The following is a 26,865-nucleotide window of genomic DNA, read 5'->3' as shown; positions in this document are numbered from 1 at the left end:
ATTATTTTTATTAATGAGGGGGGCTGTTCGATGTGGACTGACGTCACCTGCTCATGATTATTAATGAGATGAGGGGGGTGCTACATGTAGAGTGACGTCAACCGCTCATGATTATTAATGACAGGGGTCCATGTGGAGGACGTCACCTGTTTATGATTATTAATGAGGGGGGCTGGCCGACGTGGAGTGACGTCACGCGCGGGACACACAGACATCTATTACATTTTCAAGAGGAGGGTCCCACATTGGAATTTTCTTCAAAATAAAGATTTTTTTGGGTAAGATCGCGATCTAACCCAAACACCTTCATTATGAATAATATTGGTCGCGAAAGCCTACGTGTTAAATTGGAATGTTTGTTCGCGCCTTTTCAAAAGCGCTTTTACCAATGTTGCCTGTGCCCTGCTCGTTAGTTTAAGCTCGCCTTGGTAAACACGGGGCGGCAAACACATCCCTCAAAGGGCGGCCTTGAAACATCCAGCCACATCTCGCCCGAGAACAATAAAACATTCCTCTGGATTTCCCGAGGAAATGTTTTCCATCTCTTATCTTATCTCAGTATCTCAGCTACCTCCCCCCACCTCACCTCCACAATCTTCCCTTCCCCTTTATAAACATTTTTTTTACCCAGAATTCTGACTCGGTAATAAATTGTCTCGTTCCACCGAGAGAGAGAGAGAGGCTGCTCGTTTTGTTAAGTCGCTGTGCAGTTGGTTCCAAATATTCTCAATACCAGTTTGAGTTCAAATCCTGCGCGCGGGCGTGTGTGTGTGTGGTAGTGCCGTGCCGTCCAGAGTCTTCAGAACGATGTTCACCATGGGAAAATGTATCCTGGTCTCATGCCTCATTTGGATGGTGGTATTGAAGGTAACGTATGGTGCTTTAAAAATAGATGCTGTATTTGAGTTGTGTAATGGCCGCAAATATGTATTTTATCTATAAAATATACAATTTGGAGTGTTGGACCTACTGTGTGTAAACTATAGACATTATAAACTATTTTTTATTTTACCAGGTAAGGCCCTCTGAGCTATATGGCTCTTACCTGGTCACAAAAGATAGCTAAACGAAGTGGCTTATGTGGAAATGTATAGCAGACAAATACTCTAAAAGAATGTTGATTCTAAATGTGCAGGCATAATCCGGAACACCCGGAGAAAAAATCAACGAAATCACGGGGAGAGAGAAACACGCAAACTCCAAATATACAGGCGTCAGGGTCGGGATTGAAACCACGACCTCCTGTATACCAGGCGAGGTAGTTAACATCTCGCCATCGTGGCGCCCGTGTGCTTACTGAACCCGGCCGCCTGAGTTCGATTCCCACCCACGGCTCACATCAGTGGTGAGTGACAATTATCCGAACCGTTGCTCAGTCTCCCGCTTCATAACTAACATCCCACTGACCAGCGTGGTGAAGTATGGCTCAACAACTCCCGTAACCGGCAGCTTGGGTAAGCCTCTCTATCCAGCAGTGGATTAAAAATATCACTGTACTTTATTACTAATTAAACTTTTAATTTAATTATCTCAATTACAACTAGCCAACAATGTATCGCGTTCATTTCAGTTACAGACTGTACCGAAAATCATCATTGATAACTGCATCTCGCCTGGCCTACCCGAGGTCGACTCAGCCGCAAACGAGTTAGTGACGGCCTGGCCAATCGCAGCACTAGGGAGATAAATGTTGTTTGGGAATGCCTCTGGCCACACCGCAGCTAACTTTCATAGGAGCTTGCTCACAACACCTGACATGTTATATGAAGCATGCACGCTGTGAATCTTCGTGGTTGTGTGTGTGTCTTTGTGTGTCTGGTGAGCGGTGGCGCAGCGGTTAGCGCACTGCGCCATGAACCCGGCGAACTGAGTTCGATTCCCGCTCACGGTCAACATCGGTGACGAATATCTGAACCGGTCCTGGGCCTCCCCTTGGTCGACTCAGCCTTAAATTAGTATCTGATGCGGTGTTTGTTAAACATCGACACTGGGGGAGACATAGGTGGACGCGCCTGGTGCTGGCCACCCATCCCCTCGTGTGCCGTCCGGCCTCCATAGGTGCTCGCTAACATCACTAGCCCCAAAAGTATGTTAAGGTTATACGGGGGGGTCTTTGTCTTTGTGCAGGTAAAGGTATTCGGGCGTGGTGCTGGCCACCTACCCCCTCGTGTGCCGTGCCGGCCTCCATAGATGTTTGCCAACAGCACTTCCTCCAAGCCGGGGGGACCTTTGTGTTTGCAGGTCGAGGCATCATGGGCCCCACGTGTGAATGCATCCCAAGCGCAGGACGGGATGTGCCAATGCACGGTCCTCGTGGCTGACTCCGTCTTCCCAGCCGATCGTGTCGAGTCTCTGCAAGAGACTTCACGGACTCTGGCTTTACGCGTGGAGGCGCAGGCTCAGAAGGTGCGTGCTTCAGTGGGGTACAATCACGCGTGGGGGTTGGACAGATCATTCTCATCTGCAGCGAACCGGCCTGGAACAAGCTTGCCGCACACTTGACTCCATCATTCTATTCGAAGTCACAGTAACAACAATGCGCTTGCATACAACAACTCACACCGTACGTAGCCAACCGCGCTAATCGGAGGTGCGGGGGAAGGACAACAAACTAAACACAAAAAGCAGTTCTAAAGAAATTAGTTTTAATCGAGATGATGATTGAAAAGGGCACAGCTCCCAGTGGCTATCGGAAGCAATAGCGTTCTGGACGGCCGCAGAAGCACATCTCAAAGCACGCGATGTGGTGACCACCGCCTTTGTTTGATGGCCAGCCAAAAGCCGCTGCTGGGAGGATAACCACCGAAGTTCGCGTGATGATTGATGGTTTACGCTCCTTGATGAGATCAGCAAGGCATTGTGTGCTGCTGGGAGCTTCAGCAAACCGAGAGCATGAAACGTCGGACATCATGCCGAACAAGACTCGGCACAACCCGAAAACACACTGGGGAGCAACGCAGCACCCGAAGGAAAATCCACGCCTGCAAAGGGGAAACGCTATGCTATATCAACGATGAGATCCATTTTGATGCCTCGTGATGGCTGTCTACCTGTGTTTATTTGGTGATTGAACAACTTAGCGCCTGTGTACGACTTCCACGACGACTGTTGTCAGAGTGCTTCTTAATTCACTGTTGTACTGCACAGCTCCGATCCTTCCCTCTCCGGGTGAGTTCCCTTCTACAATGCCATGGACGAGACGTCTCTCTCTCTCTCTGGTCCACCCGCGAGGCTTGCTCCGCTCTCCCGGTCTCGCCGTTGGCTGGCGGCGTGCCGGAGAGAAGGGCGAGCTTCACTGGCGAACGCGGACACGTGGCCGGTGGCGAAGAGAGGAGATGACGAGCAGCGATGCAGTCCAGACCCCAGGCTCCCCACACCGACCAGGAGTCCTCCCCTGCCCTTGCTTACAGGGAGGGAAAAAAGCATTTGATCCCCTACTGATTTTGTACGTTTGCCCACTGACAAAGTCTATAATTTAAATGGTAGGTTTATTTTAACAGTGAGAGAGAGAATAACAAAAACAAAATCCAGAAAAACGCATGTCAAAAATGTTAGAAATTGATTTGCATTTTAATGAGAGAAATAAGTATTTGATCCCCTCTCAATCAGAAAGATTTCTGGCTCCCAGGTGTCTTTTATACAGGTAACAAGCTGAGATTAGGAGCACTCCCTTTAAGAGTGTGCTCCTAATCTCAGCTCGTTACCTGTATAAAAGACACCTGTTCACAGAAGCAATCAATCAATCAGATTCCAAATTCTCCACCATGGCCAATTAAAATGCAAATCAATTTATAACATTTTTGACATGCGTTTTTCTGGATTTTTTGGTTGTTATTCTCTCTCACTGTTCAAATAAACCTACCATTAAAATTATAGACTGATCATTTTTTGTGTCAGTGGGCAAACGTACAAAATCAGCAGGGGATCAAATACTTTTTTCCTTCACTGTATGTTCTCCCCGGCGGAGCTAGGCTCTGCCTCTAGCCACGCCTCCTCGAGGAACCTTCCCGATGGTTCCCGAAGCATTCCACTTGACTCCGCCCATCACCTTTGGCCCAGATGTTATTCCCTCTTAGGATTGGATGCCGATGACGTAATAGTGCCCTCTGGTACCCACTGGATGGCGCTCTCTCACTACACCTGTATTCTTGCCGGCGAAGGGTAAAGCCTACAAAAATAATGTAGTCAACACTATGCCATATCAGACAGACAGACATAACTAGTTAATTATTAATTGAAACGAACTATTATTATAGCCAATATTCTTAATTATTATAGGCGGAGTTCCGTATTGTTTTTGCTCTACCACGGTCTCGTGGCGAGGCAGGGGTACGCCACCTTCTCGATGCCCACGGGGGGAGGGAGCTTCGCAACAGAATTAGAATCTCGATTTAAACGACAAGGAGAAAGAATCCGATGAGCTATGAAGCTCTTCACAGATGTCCAGTAGGGGCACGGAGTCAGAACGTAACAGCGACTAGCAATAACAAAAACACGATAGGAGTGCAAAAGTATAGGAAAGGTAAACAAATCTCCTTAATAAAAACTAACAAATACTACTAAACTACTCTTTGGTTCTTTCGGTAAGGCCACGTAGAAAAAAATAAGTTAAATAATAGAATACGAGGTTTCGATTGCAACACAAGCAATCGTCATCAGGTAGAACTAAATTTGAGAGAGAGACACACAGACAGACACACAAGCAGAGAGAGAGACAACACAGAGACACACAGAGAGAGACACTGTGGCAAAAGAATCCCAATCATTGCGTCCCGCCTCCCGATGATGAGCACGTGTTGGCTACGTACGGTGCGAAAGAAGTCCGACGTACAGGGACTCCTCTACTTACGAACGAGTTAGGTTCCAGGGGTTTGTTAGTAAGTCGATTTGTTCGTAAGTCCAACTTTACTCCCGTCGATTCTGAACATGTTGTACAGCATGTACACTAAACACGAGGAATGGCTTTAAAAGTTGTATAATCTCTTGTAGATGTAGATGCCACTTGTTCTTCATGTTCTACAGATGTAGATTCCACAACCGCCATCTATTGCGCGGCGGTTAAACTTACGACTCTCGGTCCAAACAGGCAAATGGAGATACGGACAGGTTTGTTCGTATCTCTGAAAGTTCGTAAGTCGAATGCTCGTAAGTAGATGAGTCCCCGTACCTGCATTTCTCTGAAGTTAAGCAGCATTTGAGCCTGGATAGAGCTTGGAAAGGTTTGCTATCGGCTGCTGCGGGGCTGCATGGTGGGCAGCAGTGGGATGTGCCAATGTGTTGATGTCGCCCGACTTGCATGTCACTCGTACGATGATGACGACGACGACGACAACGTTCCATGTAAACAGCTGCAGCACATGGAGGCGACCGTGTCGCTGTACGCGGTGAGACTCGCCAACTTGACCCGGAGGCTCGAGAGCTCCTTCCTCGGCGACGTCTCCATCACGGAGCTCGACTTTGAGCTGCTGCGGGCCGAGGTGAAGGAGATGGAGTTGCTCATCCTGGAGCTCAAGTCGACGATGGCCGTCAGCAATCCCGTCCTGGAGATCCTCCTGGAAGAGGTAACGAGACCCAACGCAGCAGCAGCAGCAGCGGCAAACGACGACAACTTGAATGTTGTATACCGTCGAAATGAAAATCGTGTCTCAAGGTGCCTTACACAAAAACAAGTATAACCTGTAAAAACAAAGTTTTTCACCATAAATCCTTTATATGCGTGGCGGCTAGAGTCCTCTCGTCCTCTGGCTTGAAATGGCTGCCACCTATGGGTCAGATGATTGCATTGCACCATTAAGCAATTGGTAATTAAATATATTTTTGTCCTAAAAAGTGTAAAATTTTGGAATTTTCTTTTTCAGGAACATTAATTGTCACGCACAACGAGTCTGTGTGGAAAATGTCAGCTCGATTGGATCATGGGAAGTGGGTTAAAAAACGACCGAAAGATTTGCACGGTCGTAAGCAAGCAAGCGAACTTAATATAAAGGATTTAAAAAAACCAAATCTTAACCTTTATACAGATTTATATAGCAGCGCCTTCATAGAAAGCACGTTATAACAATGAATACATTGTGCATGAGATGGTAGTGGTTGTAATGACGAGTGGTGTAGTTACGGTGGTGTGATGGTCGCTGGGTTCTCAGTGCCACTGGGTGTGGTGAGTTCACATGCCTGGTGACAAGGTGTCTGTTTGTGTCTATTTGGTGACTGAACATCTTAGCACCCACAATAGAGGTTGTTTTGGGTTTAGATCGCGTAAATATAGAAATGTGTCGTTGCAACCCGCCACCACCCAACACGGCCAATTTAGTAAGATTTGGCACGTAAACAGAATGTGCCAATTCGTCACTAGTACAGCACACCGGTTGTGTGTTGGAGAGCCAAGCCACAACATTTACAATCTGAGTACGACGTTTCGCCAGTAATTACAACTAGCTTCATCAGGCGACAGTCAGATTTGTGGAGAAGTCCTCCTGTTTTAATCTTAACACCTGTATTCTGGCCAGGAAGGGTAAAGCCTAACACTATGCCATACAGACCGACAGAACGGGTTAATAATTCATTGAAGTAAGCGATGAATGTACAATATTATTAATTATAGGCGGAGTACCATATTGTTTTTGCTCTATCGCCTTCTCGTGGCGAGGCAGGGCGACACCCACGGGGGGAGGGAACTTCACAACAGAATCAGAATCTCGATTTAGACGACAGGAACAGGAATCCGATGAGCTATGAAGCTCTTTCTTCACAGATGTCCAGTACGGGCACGGGGTCAGAAGGTTCCAGCAACAAGCAATAAGAAAAACACGATATGAGTGCAAAAGTGTTGGAAATGTAACAAAAATCTATTTTTAAACAAACAAATACACATTCTTAGTTCTTTCGGTAAAGTCACGTAGGTAAAAAATGAAATTAATAAAAATGAAACAATAATAAGTATAACCCGTAAAAACAAAGTTTTTCACTATAAATCCTTTATATGCGTGGCGGCTAGAGTCCTCTCGTCATCTGGCTTGAGATGGCTGCCACCTATGGGTCAGATGATTGTCTGCCAGTATTAAGCAATTGGTAATAAAATATTTAATTTGTTTTTCCTAAACATTTTCACGAACATTAATTGTCTCGCACAACGAGTCTGTGTGCAAAATGTCAGCTCGATTGGATCACGGGAAGTGGGTTAAAAAAACGACCGAAAGATTTGCACGGTCGTAAGCAAGCAAGCAAGCACGCAAGCACGAAAGCAAGCAAGCAAGCGAACTTAATATAAAGGATTTAAAAATCACGACGTTTCGGAGGCAACACAAGTCTCCGTCATCAGGTGGGACCGTCACAGCCAGATTTGCTGCATCAAGATCGATTGTTTTATTTTTTATAAGTTTTAATTTCATTTTTTACCTCCGTGACTTTACCGAAAGAACTAAGAGTATGAATCCTTGCAGTCACGAAAGCTTCAAATCTAGGGTGGGGAGATATATTAGCCTTTGTGTTGTTAAGATTTCCCCAGTCACGAGGGAGAGGAGGAGGCAGAGTTTGTTTTTGTTTTAAGCGAGCCAACCCCCCCCTGCCCTGCTTGGCGATAACGAGAACGATTTCCTTGGTGTCAGGTGGGCAATGTGAGCGCGACGGTGAACGCGCTCGAACGCTTCGACAAGAACAGCGTCCTGGAGGTCCGACGGCAGGTCGCGGGGCTGCGGAGACGTCTGCAAGAGTGCCAGTCTCAGAACCACAGCTCCACGCCTCGTCCGCTCCCACACTGTAAGACGCTGCGCACAGCGCAGAGATGGGTGACGGACCGAGTTACTCGAACATTTGCCCTTCAAGGGGACAATGTATATATAAAGCGGTGGTATTCGCTCGATTTTTAGAGGGGGCACTTCCACCGATAAGGGGCCGTCCATAAATGACGTCACGCACCTAGGTGGGGGGGGGGGGGGGGTCAGACATTTGTGACGATGTGTGACGAAGGGGGAGGGTGAGAAATGTGACGTCACATCAAAATGCACAACTTTAAATGAATATCGACAACACGTTCTACTTATTTAAATAGACTTTTTAATAAATGTTTTCTCCTACAACATCAGAGTGCAGCGCCACATTCAATACGCACTACAATGACAATAGTTTAAAGCGATTTGAAGCATGTTTAACAAAAAATTGGGGGGGGGGGGGCAGAGCTTTGTGACGTCATATTTGAGGGGGGGGGTCTGACTTTTTGTGACGCCGTGTAACGAAGGGGGGGGGGGGTCAAAGTTCGTCAAAAATCGCGTGACGTCATTTATGGACGGCCCCTAAGACATCGTCAATGCGAGGGCTGCCACGCGTTTGAAACCATTACTGGGTTTGACAGCAGCACAACGATGATGATGGGGGGGGGGGGGGTGACTTCACTCTGTGGATTGTCGGGGGCCGCACTAAAGGCCACCAGGGGCCCACGGGCCTTGCAATGAAGCATGCTCATGCAGAGTTATAACGCAGCTTCATCCAGGCCACGGTTATTTCTACGCTAGACCGCAGAGGTTTCCATGTGTTTTAAAAAAATGAAATGTCAAAGTGACCCCCTGCTCTGTCAAGTGGGGAGATATCGCCATCCGCCCTTGACCGCGCTGAGTCAGCAGTGGAAAAAAACACCCACATTTTTATGCCACTGGCCATTCTCACTGTAAGATAACCACTAGAGAACTGCCATACCACAAAGCGTTGTTTTTTGCCCCACAGGGATGAGACGTTAACTCCCTCGCCTGGTATACAGGAGGTCCTGCATTCGATCCCGATCCTGATGCCTGTATATTTGGAGATCGCATCTGTTCACCGTAGACGTGTGGATTTTTCTCTGGGCCCTCCGGGTTTTCCCTCCACATTTAGAATCAACATCCGTTTACAGTATTCGGCTCCTATACATTTCCACCTGATAAGCCAATTCGTTGAGCTCTCATTTTTGATAGCCAGGTCGCTTATGAAAAAGAGATATATAGCTCAATGGGCCTCACCTGGTACCATTCCCTTGGCCCGTCCCACCCACACCCCATCCCCAAGCCCCAGGTAGTGAGGGTACGAGTACCCGCCTACTGCCCAGGTAGCCCCACCCACTAATCGAGTAATCCCACCCACGACTTCGATTGCCCCGCCCACTACTCAGGTAGCCCCGCCCACTACTCAGGTAGCCCTACCCACTACTCAGGTAGCCCCGCCCACTACTCAGGTAGCCCCCGCCCACTACTCAGGTAGCCCCCGCCCACTACTCAGGTAGCCCCGCCCACTACTCAGGTAGCCCCGCCCACGGCCCAGGTAGCCCCGCCCACTACTCAGGTAGCCCCGCCCACTACTCAGGTAGCCCCGCCCACTACTCAGGTAGCCCTACCCACTACTCAGGTAGCCCCGCCCACTACTCAGGTAGCCCCCGCCCACTACTCAGGTAGCCCCCGCCCACTACTCAGGTAGCCCCGCCCACTACTCAGGTAGCCCCGCCCACGGCCCAGGTAGCCCCGCCCACTACTCAGGTAGCCCCGCCCACTACTCAGGTAGCCCCGCCCACTACTCACTCAGGTAGCCCCGCCCACTACTCAGGTAGCCCCGCCCACTACTCAGGTAGCCCTACCCTTTGCCCCCATCATGAGTCGAGCACGAAGCCAGATATTTTAAACGGGAACAACAACAAAAAAACAGAGTTTTGCAAATGCTTCGGAAAACTGGAACGGACTTCTTATCCCGGGACCATCCTGGCCAAAGCAGGAAGTTTGGTAACTAGAATCTATGGCAGTGGTTCTTCTTCTTAACCTGGGGTGCACCTCTGCACCTCCTGGGGGGTGCGAGATGCTCTTTCTAGGGGTGCGAGACATGGCCAGATTTTTTTAGAAGGTAAATAATCGAAAACACAAATTAAGTACGGGCACGTAAGTACAACTACTTTGGTTCATCAAACCTCGGTATTTGTTAACATTATACATGTTTTTACGACTCAGAACCAAAGGGGTTGCAAGGCTGCAGAAAAGGTGAAGAAACACTGGACTATTGTTTCAGCATAAATAATGTCCCTCCAGAGATCACTGGCTAGATCATTCCCCAAGGACCTCAGCCAGACATCCAGACAGGAAGGAACACCTTCACCACGCCTTCAGTCGGGAGGTGGTGTTAATCCTGGCAGCATCAAACAGGAGACGCAAACATAATCCGTGCCTTTGATTCTTTCCACCTGCTTATTCTTATTCTAAGCCGAAAGCCCCATGACTTCTGCATGGGGTCGGCTCAGATTTTCTTTCTGCGGGAGAAAGAAAATGCCACAGTGGCACGGTGGCGAGATGTTAACTACCTCGCCAGGTATTCTGGAAATCGTGAATTCAAACATGACCCTGATACCTGCTGTATATTTGGAGTTTGCGGTGTCTCTTTCCCCATGGTCACGTGGATTTTTTGCCGGATCCTCGGGTTTTCCTTCCACGTTTAGAATCAACGTGCGTTTAGAATATTTGGCTGTTGTAAATTTCCACATGATAAGCCACTTGGTTGAGCTATCATTTGTGGCCCGGTCGCTTCTGAAAGAGAGCTACATAGCTCAGTGGGGCCTTAACTGGTAAAATAAAAGTAGTTTTTTACATGTTTGTTGGTTCTTTCGGTAAAGTCACGTAGAAGGGAAATAAAAAAATAAAATAATAAAATCCTCACGACGTTTCGACTGCAACACAAGCAATCGTCATCAGGTGTGGATTTAACACCTGATGATGATTTCACACCTGATGATGATTGCTTGTATTGCAGTCGAAACGTCGTGAGAATTTTATTGTTTTATATATATATTTTTTACGTGACTTTACCGAAAGAACCAAGAATATGAATCCCTGCAGTCACGTAATCTTTAAATCAAAATTGAGTTTTTAACAGTTTTATATTTCTGCATCTCATCTCTCGTCACATCCGCTGCCCTCGCATCGAATTTCTCCGCATCCTCCCACGGCAGCCTCCATCTCCCTTTGCTCCTTCTGTCCTGCACCAGTGGCATCTCCTTTTTGCCCACGTCAGCAATTGTTTCTTGCTGTGGTTGTCTCACCCTGATGACGGGCGCTTGTGTTGCGCCCGAAACGTCGTGATTTCTTTTATTTTATTTTTATACCTACGTGACTTTACCGAAAGAACAAAAGAGTATGGATCCCTGCAGTCACCAAAACTTCAAATCTAGATCTCCATTATCATTCGTGAAGGCGTTGTCTCTTCTGGTCACGTGCCCATCTATCTAAGTCTCGCCTCCCTTACCTTCTCGAGAATATCCGTAACCTGCCGCGAAGGCGCTGATCGTTTTTTTCTTCTTCACCACATCTCTTGCACCACACGCCAGCATTGGTTCTATCACTGCTTTATATTTGTGGGAAGTGTTCGCTTTAATGCGCTTTCAAGCAACGCGTCTTCGGCTGCGACTCGCGGTTCTTCTCTCATTGCAAAACGCTTTCGCGCAATGCGGAATGCGCACTGTTATAACGCGGAACGCTCTTCGTTATAACGCAGAATGTGCTCCGTTATAACGCGGTTTCTGAGCAGTCGATGACGAACTGCTTTCTGGAGCTGCACGGCCGAGCGGCACAGTGATACGGCACGCGGAATGATACAGTAACACGTCGTACCCTCATCTCAGTTCTTCGTCCCAACCTGGTGATGACTGCTGGCCGATTTTAAAGCGCGAATGCGGTGATTCCTTGCTCGACGCGTTTTTTGTTGCTGAACGTGGGCAATGTTCAGGATACGCATCCACCGCGTTAAAACCGAGGGATCACTCTAACTCGTTCGTAAGTTCAAATTCCGCCATACCAAGAATTGGCCACTTCACCGGACAAACCTATTGCACGTTGTTCTGTCTCACGTTTACTTCTGCCCCCCGTCTCCCAGGGAGCTGCGAGCGTAGCGATCTTGTCGGCGTCGGCCAGCCGCTGCTGCACCAGCTCAACTGGCGCGGTTTCCCCTACAAATACGGTGCCTGGGGAAAAGACGGTGACCCTCCTGCCGGCAAAGAGGAGTCCTACTGGGTGGCACCGCTCAACACGGACGGTCGTCTCATGGAGGTCCTGCGAAGCCACAAAAACTACAACGACCTGCTGACATTTCGCGCCGCGGTCGACAAAAACCTTTTCACAACCGACTCCCGGGGAAACAAGATCTACACCAACACGCCACAGGGCGCGGGGATGGTTGTGTACCGCAACCACCTCTACTTCAATTGCTACAACACGCGGGACGTGTGCAAGGTGAACTTGGACACCAATGTCATGTCGCGTAAGCCCCTTGCCGAGGCCGTGTTCAACAACCGTTTCTCTTACTCCTCTAGCACCTGGCAAGACTTTGATTTCGCCGTCGACGAGAATGGGCTCTGGCTAATCTTTTCCACCGAGGCGAGCGGTGGGAACGCGGTGTTGGGCAGGGTCAACAAAACCGACCTCTCGGTGGGAGATATCGTCAAGACGAATTTGTACAAGCCAGGCGCGAGCAACGCGTTCATGGCATGCGGGAAGCTCTACGCTACTCGTACGGTCAGCACGAGCAAGGAGGAGGTGTTTTACGTGTTCGACACGAGCACGGGTCGCGAGACGGTGATGGAAAAGCCGATAGTGATGGACAAAATGGTGGAAGTCGTCCAAAGCCTGAGCTACAATCCAATCGACAACAAGCTGTACATGTACAACGATGGCTATCTCGTCACCTACGATTTGATTTTCAAGCAGTAATAGCCATGAGCCGGGATAAGAATGTTCAGATATAAGTGTGTTGTGAATGTTTTTTTTGCCGATAAGTTCTTTCTTGCTCCTTTCGATAATGTTTGTGTTACTCTTACTTGCATTATTATGATGATTATTATGATTATCCTAGAGATCTGCCTAGACAATAAGGTGGGGGGGGGGAGCACGCCATTGGCTACGTACGGTGCGAAAGAAGTTCGACGTACACGCGTAAGTACGGACAACATACACGAACCGCACGTGACGAGGATGGGATTGATGCGGGCCCACATCGATCGCACGCCATCCGACAGCTGTCACGACGGGAAGGCGCCGACGTTTCCCGCCGGCCTTAACCCGGCGGGGGAACGGGCGCGTGAGGACGCGCGACTCGAGCATTCTTCAGCGGCTACTCAAGAATCTTCATGGCCATAAAGCACCGCAGTGTAGCAATTGATCATATTGAACGCATCAATAAATGAACGTCTGAACGTCAAAACATTCTTTGCGTTGTGTGTTTTAAACGACGATTCAATGGTGTAAAGATCAAAGAACAGAGCTGTTGGAAAGCCAGTGTCCTAATGAACACTGCTAAGCTTGGCAGCGTATTTTGCTGCCAAGCTTAGCAGTGTTCATTAGGACGCTCTGTTATTCACCTGAGGACGGCTGCTTGCGTTGTGGCCAAAACGTCGTGATAATTTTTATAATGTTTTTATTATTTTATTATTTCCCTTCTACGTGACTTTACCGAAAGAACCAAGAATGTGATTTCCACTTCTTCAGTCATCGCGATCAGCTACAAGCGTCGCCGCCGCTTTGTTTGAGACCCATTCAGGGCGGTGACAAAGGCGCCCGGTGGCTGTAATGATGATGTCACAACGCGAGGCTGCACTGTGCAATTATAGCAGAAGGTCACGACCTCCACGCTCGAGGAAGAAACAGCAATAGCGATGCCAATCGGTGCAACAAATGAAGAGTTAGCAACAAACACTGTGGGAGTCACTCCGGAAAATTCACTTTGAAAGGATGACTATGCAGGAGAAGTTGAATGTCAAGCAACTGGGTCCTGATTAACTGACTTGAGGGTCATGGGGATCAGCATTTGAGTGATTAGCTGTTTTCTTTCGTATTGTTTATAAATGCCTAACATTGGTCGATTAGGCAGTTGTATCACTTTCACGGGAAGGCCAATAACATGATGAGGTTTTTCTTAATTAGAACACCATCTTTTCAGAGGTCACTCACAACGGCCCCACCACGTGGCAATGTCACCAGCCGCCACTGCTTGCGCAGCACATAAATAATGTACGTACAGATATATAACGCTTACATAAATACACACAGCACGCATGCCAATAATATACATTACTCGCACGCAAACATTTTGCAATGGGTTGCGACAACACGGTGATGCCGCAGTAGATCTTAAATCCTTGCGACATTAGGCGCAGTATCATCTTCATGTGCCGTGCCAGGTGATCAGAACTTTGCCAATGACCTGTTGATAACAGGTCCCTGCGGGGACGGCTGGTAGGAGCGAACAAATGAATGGCTATAATAAAATGAAATGGCGGGGGTACGATACGAAGGGAGAGTTTGAGGCCTAGTTCTAGGCTTTAGGCCTAGCTGTAGGCTTTAGGCCGCTGTGAGTTAATTTTTAATATAAATGTTTAAATTAAAAACTATCTCAGGGAATTATAAGGGAATGTTACACTTGTTTAGCCAGGAAAGCCTCACTGAGTCTAAAGGTTTTTGTAGGGTCCTGCCAAGTGTTTGCAGTAGGGGGCGATGTTGCTACACCTAATCGGACATCGGACAGACGGAGGGACGATATAATCTATTGTAGGCTGGTTCACTTTGTTCCTACCAGTAAAATCAGAATATTTATTCATACTGGAGGAATCCGATGAGCTATAAAGCTCTTTTTCCCAGACGTCCAGTCGGGCGGGTAAGGACGTTACAACAACAATCGGTACAAGAAACACGATCTGAACACCCAAATACATACAAAGCGGAATGAAGATCATTTCGAAGCTACTCCTTGGGGAGGGCCTTGGGGAGCTCTGCTGCTTTCTCCTTCGCGACAAGATCACCGTATGGCCACGTTTAGAAGATTTGGCTTCTGCTGTACATTTGCACGTGATGATGGTGAGCCACTTCGCGTCGAAGCTACCATTTGTGATGGCCAGATTCCCAGATCGCTTCTCAAAAAGGGCTGTGTAGCTCAGTGGGGCCTTACCTGGTAAAATAAAAGGATAACACGCCACGCAAAAATAAGATTAAGCAAACAGAATATTCCATGAAAAGTAACATTCTATTCGTTTTGAACTCTCAGCGTTATTTTAATAACTGACCAAATATTGGTTTCAAAGTAATGTTCAACAGATTTCGTTTTAAAAAGTTGCCACCTCGGTTACTGGCAATGTGGTGAGAGCGAAGGCAGACGTTTAATGAAAAGTAAATGTATTTTGCGAGCCGCGATAGTAAAGGAACTTTGTGTAGCGACACTATCTGCGTGGGAATATCCTCGCGAGAATGTTTGTCCATTTTACTTCGGTTTTGAAGCAGTAAATTATTAATTATGGCTGGGGAGAGATATGGAAGCGAGGGCGATGGCTGTAAATCAAATTTGAGGGTAGGCATTGTATGAGAACGAATGCAGTGGGGGGGGGGGGGTGATGTCAATCAAATTGCGCAAACAGCCACCGGCGTGACCAAAACCGCCAACAAACACGTAACTTGCTCAACTGAGATTGCTTAATGTTCCAAAATACATATTCGCAAGGTAGCAGGACAAGGAGACGTCACCTAGCCCAGGCTATTCACCGACGTCTTTGGTTCTTTGGGTAAAGTCACGTAGGTAGAAAAACAAAATAAAATAAAAAATAATATATCACGACGTTTCGATGGCAGCACAAGCTGGTTCAGCAGTTCCAATGCTGGGTTATTTATTTTTCCGCCTGAGGACGACCGCTTGAGTATGGATGCCTGCAGTCACGAAAGTTACAAATCAAGATTATTCACCGACGATCGGAGAAACAAAGATTGTAAAGACCCAGAAGTCACCGTAACGCCCGATGGGAACCAACTGCAGGAAATGAGAGAATAACTTCGTGAGGATGACCGCAAGGCGTGGGGTCAAACCAACGGGGTCAAACCAACGGAGTCAAACCAACGAGGTCAAACCAACCAGGTCAAACCAACGGTGTCAAACCAACGTGGTCAAACCAACCAGGTCAAACCAACCAGGTCAAACCAACGGGGTCAAACCAACGAGGTCAAACCAACCAGGTCAAACCAACCAGGTCAAACCAACGGGGTCAAACCAATGCGGTCAAACCAACCAGGTCAAACCAACGGGGTCAAACCAATGGGGTCAAACCAACGGGGTCAAACCAACGAGGTCAAACCAACCAGGTCAAACCAACGGGGTCAAACCAACGCCGTCAAACCAACGGGGTCAAACCAACGAGGTCAAACCAACCAGGTCAAACCAACGGGGTCAAACCAACGAGGTCTAACCAACAAGGTCAAACCAACGGGGTCAAACCAACGAGGTCAAACCAACCAGGTCAAACCAACGGGGTCAAACCAACGAGGTCAAACCAACCAGGTCAAACCAACGGGGTCAAACCAACGAGGTCAAACCAACCAGGTCAAACCAACGGGGTCAAACCAACGAGGTCAAACCAACCAGGTCAAACCAACGGGGTCAAATCGACGTGGTCAAACCAACGGGGTCAAACCAACGGGGTCAAACCAACCAGGTCAAACCAACGGGGTCAAACCAACGGGGTCAAACCAACAAGGTCAAACTAACGTGGTCAAGCCAACGAGGTCAAACCAACGGAGTCAAACCAACGGGGTCAAACCAACATCAAATGAAAAGCCCAGTTCAGCAGGTTCGCTAAACAAGTGAAGTTATCTGTTGGGGGGACACGACTGAAATTAGGGGGGGCTCAATGTGAATAATGTGGAGGTGGGGGGGTGGAGAGACCACATTGAGGGAACTGAGTGATTTGGTGTTCCTTTACACGATGACTCACGTTCTAATGTTTGAATTGTCTCTTACATTAATCATAATCGGATAAGCGTTACGCAAATAAAATATCTCCAACGTCAATGGTTCTGACAGCCTATCTCAATTTGCTCAGGTAAGAGGGTTGTGAGAACCACAATCAACACGTGTTGCCAGTGTTCACGTTGAAATTTCGCAATATTTGCATTGAATTACGTTTATCTGGAACGTATTCGATTTTAGTGATACATTCACCACACGTGTTGGCAATCATCACCCAGAATTTCGCCTATATATACCACACCGTGTTCCGTGATTCCATCAGGTAAGGAGTCGTTTGCGATTTTCTCGTTTGTGCATTTCATGGTTGCTCACTCGGGAGTTTGATTTGTCTCAACGTATTTTGTCTATTACTGCATATCGCTACGTAGTTTTTGAGGATGGAGAAGATTGCCCTACCATTATGCATTTTATGGGTGATGGCTTCAAAGGTAATGTATTGTGCCTGCGCTGCATTGTACTTGTATACGTACATGATTATCTATGTAAAGACCTTAATCTGTATGTCTCAAAAACCTCTATGGTACTTCCCGACAAGGTAAAAAGCTGAAATTTGGTACACGTGTAGCTTTTAGGACACAAACAATAGGAACCGTCTGAAAATCCAAGATTTGTTTTATTTTAAGGCCCCAAATCTCGATTTTAAGTGCACCGTAAACATGTGTGTGCGTGTCATTCAGAAAACCGTTAACAATATAAGATTGCGGGGTTTTGATAGAGCGTTAAACGGCGAATAAAGTTAAAGCGAGAACCATTCTTCTATCTTTTTTATTTTTGAGATATTTCCGATTCAAGCGGTTTTGAATAAAAAATAATATGCATTTTATGTTCAAATCTGAATAATTCGAAAACGGTAAAAAGATAAGAGCTTCCCGTCATAGTGTATTAAGTTAATACATTTGTGTTCTTTCTAATAAAATGGAATCTTTAAATTGAGCGGTTTCCGATGGGTACGTCTTTAAATATAACAAGTTGAATCAAGTACATTTTTGTGAGTTTTTTTCGAAAAACTACACATTTTTTAAGTAGTTGTTAGTGTCTGATCGTAGATAAAAATATATAAATGCATTTCCAGTTCATTATTATATTTATTTTGAAAACTTTTGCCTGGCGAAGACAGGCTTCATGAACTAGTGTATATATAATAAAAAAAATCATTTTTATTCTTGGGTTTTTTCAGTAAAGTCACGTAGGTAAAAAAATAAATTACAATTAATAAAAGTAAAATAAAATTTAAATCACGACGTTTCGGAGGCAACACAAGCTTCCGTCTTCAGGTGGAACCGTCACAGCACGATAACTGTATCAGCTAACGTGCTGTGACGGTTTTAATTTAAATTTTTTACCTACGTGACTTTAGCCAAAAAACACAAGAATATGAATCATTGCAGTCACGAAAGCTTCAAATCTAAAATCATTTTTTTTATCAATTCGCTGTTGGACGACTGCCTCCAACAATTCACTCTTGGACGACTGCCTTCCCATGTCGATCATGGGAGTTTAGCCATACTTCACCACGCTCGTCAGCGTGCGTTGGTGAAGGGTGAAGTTGGGAGTTGGTGGCAAGGACCAGTTCAGGTATCACTCTTCACTGATGTTACCCGCGGGTGAAAATCAAACTCGATGCAAATTACAAACGTGTGTAATAAGGATTCTGCAGGAAGTGTGTTACTGGCTAACACTGCACCCGCAATATTTAAATTGCCGGTTCGATCTCCCCGCTCGGTGATTAAAACAATCGTGCAAGTTTCTTAAATCCCGCCACCTTTGTCCGCCCTTCGGTAGACATTGGTACACCACAGTTAATCGGCGTCTCGTGTGGTGGGGTAAAGCGTGGGTACTTCCTCTTCCAGGATGCCTCGCCGGCGAGGATGAGTAGGCCGTCAAAATACCTTCAAGAGGGTCGGTCCAGAGCTCCCTCGCCGGGAGGAGCTTCCTTCATTCTAGATTTGAAGCTTTCGTGACTGCAAGGATTCATATTCTTAGGTTTTTTCGGTAAAGTCACGTAGGTAAAAAAATTAAAATTATTAAAAGTAAAATAAAATAAAAATCACGACGTTTCGGAGGCAAGCTTCCGTCTTGTTGCCTCCGAAACGTCGTGATTTTTATTTTATTTTGATTTTACTTTTATACATTTTTTACGTAAGTGACTTTACAGAAAAAACCTAAGAATATGAGCTTCCTTCAACCGTGGCGTTCACAAACATGTGAACCGGTGCTGGGTCTCGCTTAAGGTCGGCTCGGCCTTAAATGAGTGTTTGTTGCGAACACTGGGATTGAAGAGCGAATGGCGCTGTCCGTGGTGCTAACCACCGCACCACCTCATCGGTACACACGGTCGTGCCGTGCCAATATTTGCGCCCCATAGCAAGGAGGACCTAGGTTCGATTCTCGGCTCGGGTGTGAATTTGTATGATCTGCCCCTGATCTGTGTGGAGTTTCCACCGGGTTCTCCTACTTTTCCCGCTCCCACAAGTAACACACAAATATACGGTCGATTTTGGTTCAAATAAACGATAAAAACATATCTAATAAATAAATCACCCACGAAATACGCAGCATCGACCCCTATTGGCAAACAAATGCTCATCCCATTGACACCCAACATTGGTGACAAATATCTGAACTGGCCCTGGGCATCCCCAAGGTCGACCCAGGCTTAAATGAGTAACATGGGGCAGCTAGCAAACATCAGCATCGGGGAGACAAAGGCGGGGGGGGGGCGTGGTGTTGGCCACGAACTCCCTCGTGCGCCGTGCTAGCCTTTCATTAGGTGCTCGCTATCAGCGCTTGGCCCAAACAGCGTACAGTGAATCTCTTGTCTTTGCAGGGAATAGCAGCATTGCCACCGCCCGTGAGTGCACTCGAAGGCGAGAACGGTACGTGCCAATGCACGGTCATTTTGCCTGACACCACATTCCCAGCCGACAGAGTCGAGTCCCTGCAGCTGACATCGGAGAGGTTGACTGTGCGCGTGGAACAACAGATCCAGAAGGTGCGTGTATGTATGTACAGGTACAGTTACAAAAATTAAACATTAGTGATTTCCTGCTCACATAAGCATCTCCCGTTTATGACCCATTGGTGGGAATTCCTCAGTCCTATGGCGGAGGGTTTCTGGGAGTATCCGCAAGACCACTGTTGACTTGCCACAAAGTTTAACTTTAATGACCTTTCTGGAGGGATGATGAAATGTTATAATTGTTACTGAGATATAATCACTTACTTCTTAAGTACGGCTTACGGTGATAACAATAATTAACCATTAAAATGAATAAGAATGTTATCTTTAATTAACATATTCTGATCGAGACTAGAATTGTCATGGGTATTTATAATTAATAATGCATGTTATGTTAATTATTGGCCCAGATAAACAATTATTAAATTTGAACGAATTGTTTTGTATTGGTTAATATCTAAGCTTTAATCTGATTGCTTGTCCCCGTTATCTCATATTTAAAAATCTGGGTGTAAGGTTACACGGTTACTCACCTCCTTGATTCTGACCCCGAGGATGCTGATGCAATTTCAAGCTCAATTTCATATCTAATTGGTGCTAAATACGGTCGTGAGAATTGTTCTTCAATTTACCCGTGTGAGCGGAACCATTTATCGCCTGTACACATGACAAAGTTATTTGGCTATATCGGGTGTTGGAAGGTTACACAAAAACATATTGGCCAGATCATCAAGTGGCCTAGCCCCAAAACGAAATATATTAATCAACCTTCAAGCCACTCGCTCTACTAATGAGAATTGGAGGGGCTGAGCAAAGGAAGCAATTACTATAATAGTGGGTGCCGACAATCCTGGTTGTGTTGGTGGTGGTGGTAGTAGTGATACAGATTGATAAAGAGTATGATAACGGCCAATCAGAGCACAATGTTGATTAAATCGATGGTGACCTCTGCTCCGTGAAACAGCTGCACTATCTGGAAGTGACCGTTTCAGCGTACGGAGCGAAAATCGTCAACTTGACTCAGAAGCTCGACCGGCTGGTGCTGGGCGACATCTCCATCACGGAGCTCGACTTTGAAATGCTGCGAGCGGAGATCAAGGAGATGGAGATACTCATCCTTGAGCTGAAGTCGACAATCGTCGTTTCCAACCCCATACTGGACGTTATTCTCATAGAGGTGAGAAAAAAGTTGTCGCGATGTCGCCAACTTCTCTCGCCGTGTGCGCTGCTGGAGAAATTCCAAGCGGAGCCCCTCTCTAAAGAGTTTCATTAAAGGCGGAAAGGCTTCACCGAGCCAACTGACATTGACCCTTTGTCCTGAACACCTCTTATCGCAGGTTACCTTCAGTCAGAGTCTCTCCAAGTCGTATCCACCAGTCCTTGACTCTCGCCGCTCCCTCCCACCCTCCGCCCCCTCCCGTCATCCTTACCGTACCTCTCCCAAACCTCTGCCATTCAGTCGATGTTCTTTTCTATTTCCTTCGTATCCAGTCGGTTATGCGCTGCTGGGTGAAGGCCTCCCCTTGCCAGATGGCTCGGCGGGGCTATTTGATAAAACTTCACCACACTGCTCAGTACGGATTGATGAAGTTGTTGAGTGCAGCAGTAGATATTGCTGTATGTACGTTGGACTTCTTTCGCACCGTACGTAGCCAACCGTGCTATTCCGAGGTGCTGTACTGCCCCATGCTGACCACCAAGTATCTCTGCAGCCTGTAACAACCTTTTGTGCAGGGCGGCCATCCATCGAAGCACTATCCATATGTCAGCCTGGTCACTGGGCTAAGCCCATCAATTCTAGATTTTAAGCTTTCGTGACTGCAAGGATTCATACTCTTCGGTTTTTTCGGTAAAGTCACGTAGGTAAAAAAAAAGAATATAAAAAAGTAATATAATTATTATTTGGTTCTTTCGGTTAAGTCACGTCTAAAGATAAAATAATAAATTAAATAATAATAATAATTTAATTTATTATTTTATCTTTAGACGTGACTTAACCGAAAGAACCAAATAATAATTTCTGCAGTCACGAAAGTTCTAAAATTAAGAAGTAATATAATTATTATTTGTATTATTTCGTTTATATTATTTATTTATTTCCCAACGTGACTTTACCGAAAAAACCTAAGAGTATAAGCCCATCAACTCACAACACTGGAGAACACCGTTGAATTATATGCAGCTGCCTGGATTCAAACCCAGGTTCTCAGCGGTTGCTCGCTCAGTGCTCGGACCTCTGTGCCATCAGATTACCTACCTCCCAACGTGTCATTTGAAGTATATTGTTTTCGAAGATATTTGCTGTACAGAAGAACAAAGGCCCGCTGCAGAACGCTGGGTGACAAAAATAAAACCGCACGCGGATATCCGCCAGGCCCCATGTACCTGACGAGCCATGGTTGATGGGAGGGGGTAGAAAGTATTATCTCATTTACGTGGAAAAATCACACCCGTAGAACATTCGATTTATTTTTTTTAACATAGGGGGAGTGCGGGAGGGGGGTGAAAAGGTACAGAGACTCATCTACTTACGAGCATTCGACTTATGAACTTTCAGAGATATGAACTTGGTTCGTATGTCCAGTTGCAGCCTGTTCGGATCGAGTTGTAAGTTCAACCGCCGCGCAATAGGTGATGGTGGTGGTGGCGTCTACATCTGCAGAACGTGAATAACCAGTGGCATCTACATCTACATGAGATTATAGAACTTGTAAAGTCATTCCCCCTGTTTAGTGTACACGCCGTACATGTTTGGAATCGATGGGAATAAAGTTGGACTTACGACGAATATACCTCTGGAACATAACTCGTTCCTAAGCAGAGGAGTCCCTGTCAAAGAGAAAAAAAAATAACCCGTAAAAACAAAATGTTTCACTCTAAATCCTTTATATGCGTGGCGGCTAGAGTCCTCTCGTCCTCTGGCTTGAGATGGATGCCACCTATGGGTCAGATGATTGTCTGCCAACATTAAGCAATTGGTAATTAAATAAAAAATTCCCTAAACAGTGTAAAATTTTGAAAAAAAAATTTCACGAAAATTGTCACGCACAACGAGTCTGTGTGGAAAATGTCAGCTCCATTGGATCACGGGAAGTGTGTTAAAAACCCACCGAAAGATTTGCACGGTCGTAAGCAAGCAAGCAAGCACGTAAGCAAGTGAACTTAATATAAAGGATTTAAAAAGAGGGGGGGGGGATTGTGTTTAACATACGGGTGGGGGAGTCCCCGGCTTGTATGGTGGAGGAAGTGGGGGGGGGTCACGAGTAAGCCAGGGGTCGTGCCCCAGCCAACGTGGCATTTTTTAAAGCGAAAGTGTCTCCCTTGGTGGCCCTAATCCAGCAGTGGAAATTCCACATTCGCCATGGTGGTTTTTAGAACTGTCAGTATGGCGCTTCCTGAAAATGCCTCTTGGGACTCGGCGAGAGGCTGCTGTGTGCTGACAGCGATAACGAGGTGCGATTTCCTTTGTACCAGGTGGCCAATATGACGGTGATGGTGAACGCGCTTGAAAGCCTCGACCAGAACAACGTCTTGGAGATCCGACGGCAGGTCGCAGAGTTGAGAAGGCGTCTGCAGGCGTGCCAGTCCCAGTATCACAACTCCACGGGTCCCGAGCCGTCATACGGTACGACTGGACGGGGGGGGGGGGGTTCACAGAGACCCGATGGCTAATCATCTAATCATTTCTTCATCCACTTTTTTCCCGTTATCATCGGTCCCCAATTTTCGCCGTGAACATCGTGCCGTGCTTCGCCAAATGTCCCCGGCCTCGCTTTCCAAAACCTTTGCCAGTCGGTAGACGCCCCTTTCCTCCTTCCTTTGCACTCGGTTGGTTATATTCAGGGCAACGCTTTCCTGGCCTTCTTTCTGTCCGACATTACCAAGCTTGCTCTTAGGTTTTTTCGGTAAAGTCACGTAGGTAAAAAAATAAAATAAAAAATTACTAAAAGTAATAATAGAAATAAAATATTTCTATTATTACTAAAAGCAATAATGTAAATATTTTATTATTAATAAAAGTAATAATATAAATATTTTATTTTATTTCTATAATTACTTTTATTATTTTTTTATTTTATTTTTTTACCTACGTGACTTTACCGAAAAAACCTAAGAGTATGAATCCTTGCAGTCACGAAAGCTTCAAATCTAGAATTGCGAAGTTTGCCAGTAACGGCGGGGTTAAAGGTTAATAATTTGCCACTCTCGAACCCGCTTTGCCGGCGGTGATCAAGTGCACAGGAAGTCTAAACAGTTCATCAGCAAGTTCCGGTAAAAAAACCCTGTTTACCGTGACAGAATTATGTTCCAGCAAAGCTAAAGCAATGTACTGTGGTTCATGATTTTCCCCTTCTGCCCGTCTCCCAGGAAGCTGCGAGCATGGCGATCTCGTCGGCGTCGGCCAGCCACAGCTGCACCAGCTCAACTGGCGCGGTTTCCCCTACAAATACGGCGCCTGGGGCAAAGACGGTGACCCTCCTGCCGGCAAAGAGGAGTCCTACTGGGTGGCACCGCTCAACACGGACGGTCGTCTCATGGAGGTCCTGCGAAGCCACACAAACTACAACGACCTGCTGACATTTCGCGCCGCTGTCGACAAAAACCTTTTCACAACCGACTCCCGGGGAAACAAGATCTACACCAACACGCCACAGGGCGCGGGGATGGTTGTGTACCGCAACCACCTCTACTTCAATTGTTACAACACGCGGGACGTGTGCAAGGTGAACTTGGACACCAATGCTGTGTCGCGTAAGCCCCTTGCCGAGGCCGTGTTCAACAACCGTTTCTCTTACTCCTCCAGCACCTGGCAAGACTTTGATTTCGCCGTCGACGAGAATGGGCTCTGGCTAATCTTTTCCACCGAGGCCAGCGGTGGGAACGCGGTGTTGGGCAGGGTCAACGAAACCGACCTCTCGGTGGGAGATATCGTCAAGACGAATTTGTACAAGCCAGGCGCGAGCAACGCGTTCATGGCATGCGGGAAGCTCTACGCTACTCGTACGGTCAGCACGAGCAAGGAAGAGGTGTTTTACGTGTTCGACACGAGCACGGGTCGCGAGACGGTGATGGAAAAGCCGATAGTGATGGACAAAATGGTGGAAGTCGTCCAAAGCTTGAGCTACAATCCAATCGACAACAAGCTGTACATGTACAACGATGGCTATCTCGTCACCTACGATTTGATTTTCAAGCGGTAATAGCTGCAAACCAGAATACGTTCGTTCAAATTAACGTGCGTTGAATTTCCAATCTTAACCTTTTCTTTCCCCCCCATTGAAATTTTATTCTTGTAATTTCTTTTTGTTACCATAGATCTTCTCAGGGGAAATGTGCATTGCAATGGGCTCCGGCCTGGTTTGATCAATTATCTCTCAATAAAATCGCACTGACCGACGGTACGAACGCGATCTCGGGTGGAGGAAACTTGGCACGGGGTGATCTCGTCACGTGCACGTCACACTCAACCGCGTAGTGCCACGGGGTGATCTCGTCACGTCACACTGAAACGCGTAGTGCCACAGTTATTGTCGTCTTGCGATTGTAGTCGCACGAAGTCATTGCCCCTCTCCCCATTGTATGGTGCAACCACCATACGCGATTGCATATTGATCAGTCATAATCGTATTGATCTTGCGTAATACACCGCCACTCCAAGTCTTGGATCGGCAAGTCCAGTCCTCGGTCTTGAAGCCAGCTCAAGGACATTCACAGCCATCCTCCGTTGACCTTTGGCCTCACGCGTCGAGGGTGTATCAGCAGGCAGTTCCTCGCGACGTTTCTAGATTTTCATAGATTGCTTTTTTGAGTGGCTAAAATCAATTGGCTATTTGAGTGAATAAAATCATTTTCCGCAAAATGTCTTGCATCAGTTGTTCTCCAATCCACGTTGTCCCTCGTTCTGTCTCTCATTGTCATTCCAAGCGTGCACCTCTCTCCACTCTTCTTTGTACACTTATCAGTTTTTGTTCAATCCATTTTGCCATTGCAGGATATGTGCACTTATTTCACAACCTATATATAACGTCTCAATACATTATTTGATATTCTAACATGTAAGGAATTTCGATTAATATAGAAACACCAAGGCATGAATTTCCCTTAAACTAATTTACAAATGTGTCCCCCCCCTTGATAAAGCCATTGGGATTCCACGTTAGAAGCTCGAATCCCAAAGTCACACGCGGACCAATCAAGAAATGCAATGAAGATGATAAGAGACTTGGCTCTACAATGATTAACATTAAATTAATCGGCTCACGAATGAGGAAGTAATTTATACATATAAGGGACATTTGTGAATGTGTCTGTTTCAAAATGTTTAGCATACTTTCCGACAAGCAACAAACTTGAAATTTGGCATGTGGGTAGTTTCCAGACTGTACACAATGCAAAAGTATAAAAAAAATGACTTTTGTATTTTGGGGGGCGGAGCAATAATGGATATATTTTGCACGGCAAGTGAGCGGTGACGTCACATGTGATGTCACCCGCATGCAGCAGCGTCACGCAGTGTGCCTGCTGACGTCACCCCCCCCACCCTCCGCGTAGGCCGTGCATTAATCTAAAACAAGAACCCAAGTCTCGGGTGAAGCCGGGTAGTAAAGCTAGTTAAGTATAAAAAATAATTATATGGAAGAATTCTGATGGGGTACAAAAATACACAATTAAAGATATTTTACTAGATACGCAAGGAGTAACAATGAAATGCATTCCTTCCCCTGGATCTAATTGCGTCTTACTATTTAATATTGTGCTGCGCATTAATCTACATTAAAATCATGATATACATTACAGCTCTTTATCAATGTTTTTTGTTCGTGCCATTGTGCCCTTGGCATATACAGTCAATGATAACAGCCACAGCAGTGTTGATGCAGGCAAGTGAAGGGTAGGGCAAAACACAAGTTACTTAGCAGTATGAATGAACAACAGCAAGCGCCGAGGCATGGGGGAATGTCAATAATAGTGCAAATTCACAAGAAGGGTTGACAAGAGTGAAAATATTTGGAGGTATCATTCGCCACCAATGTTTCTCGATGGCTGGGTTCTGATCACTGCGAGTGACCAATGCTCGACCTGGCACTTTCCCTTCCACCCGTGTCAGGTCTTGGCTTCATTAGGTCCAC

At 46.4% G+C, this 26,865-nt stretch overlaps 2 protein-coding genes across 2 annotated transcripts; both read left to right on the top strand.

Annotated features, from left to right (window-relative positions):
* The first annotated feature begins 679 nt into the window (after positions 1 to 679).
* LOC133354133 (olfactomedin-4-like) lies at positions 680 to 13,170 on the top strand. Its single transcript, XM_061570731.1, has 5 exons — positions 680 to 867; positions 2,242 to 2,406; positions 5,349 to 5,561; positions 7,605 to 7,755; positions 11,872 to 13,170. Exons 1-5 carry the CDS (start codon positions 808 to 810, stop codon positions 12,702 to 12,704), a joined length of 1,422 nt encoding a protein of 473 aa, XP_061426715.1. The 5' UTR covers positions 680 to 807; the 3' UTR covers positions 12,705 to 13,170.
* A 3,873-nt stretch (positions 13,171 to 17,043) lies between these two features.
* LOC133354068 (olfactomedin-4-like) lies at positions 17,044 to 26,682 on the top strand. Its single transcript, XM_061570622.1, has 5 exons — positions 17,044 to 17,204; positions 19,604 to 19,768; positions 20,700 to 20,912; positions 23,210 to 23,360; positions 24,104 to 26,682. The coding sequence occupies exons 1-5, from the start codon at positions 17,154 to 17,156 to the stop codon at positions 24,934 to 24,936; spliced, it is 1,413 nt and encodes a 470-aa protein (XP_061426606.1). The 5' UTR covers positions 17,044 to 17,153; the 3' UTR covers positions 24,937 to 26,682.
* The last annotated feature ends 183 nt before the right edge of the window (positions 26,683 to 26,865 follow it).

Source organism: Lethenteron reissneri, chromosome 46, assembly GCF_015708825.2.
Source record: "Lethenteron reissneri isolate LAM-NWPU_2019-01 chromosome 46, ASM1570882v1, whole genome shotgun sequence".
Lineage (NCBI taxonomy): Eukaryota > Metazoa > Chordata > Hyperoartia > Petromyzontiformes > Petromyzontidae > Lethenteron > Lethenteron reissneri.
This window is presented reverse-complemented; position numbering and strand designations above follow the sequence as displayed.

Coding starts and splice junctions, on each gene's coding strand:
- LOC133354068 (XM_061570622.1), top strand. CDS start 17,154: ATGGAGAAGATTGCCCTACCATTATGCATTTTATGGGTGATGGCTTCA. Junction 17,205..19,603: donor TATGGGTGATGGCTTCAAAG/GTAATGTATTGT, acceptor TTGTCTTTGCAG/GGAATAGCAGCATTGCCACC. Junction 19,769..20,699: donor TGGAACAACAGATCCAGAAG/GTGCGTGTATGT, acceptor TCCGTGAAACAG/CTGCACTATCTGGAAGTGAC.
- LOC133354133 (XM_061570731.1), top strand. CDS start 808: ATGTTCACCATGGGAAAATGTATCCTGGTCTCATGCCTCATTTGGATG. Junction 868..2,241: donor TTTGGATGGTGGTATTGAAG/GTAACGTATGGT, acceptor TTGTGTTTGCAG/GTCGAGGCATCATGGGCCCC. Junction 7,756..11,871: donor GCCTCGTCCGCTCCCACACT/GTAAGACGCTGC, acceptor CCCGTCTCCCAG/GGAGCTGCGAGCGTAGCGAT.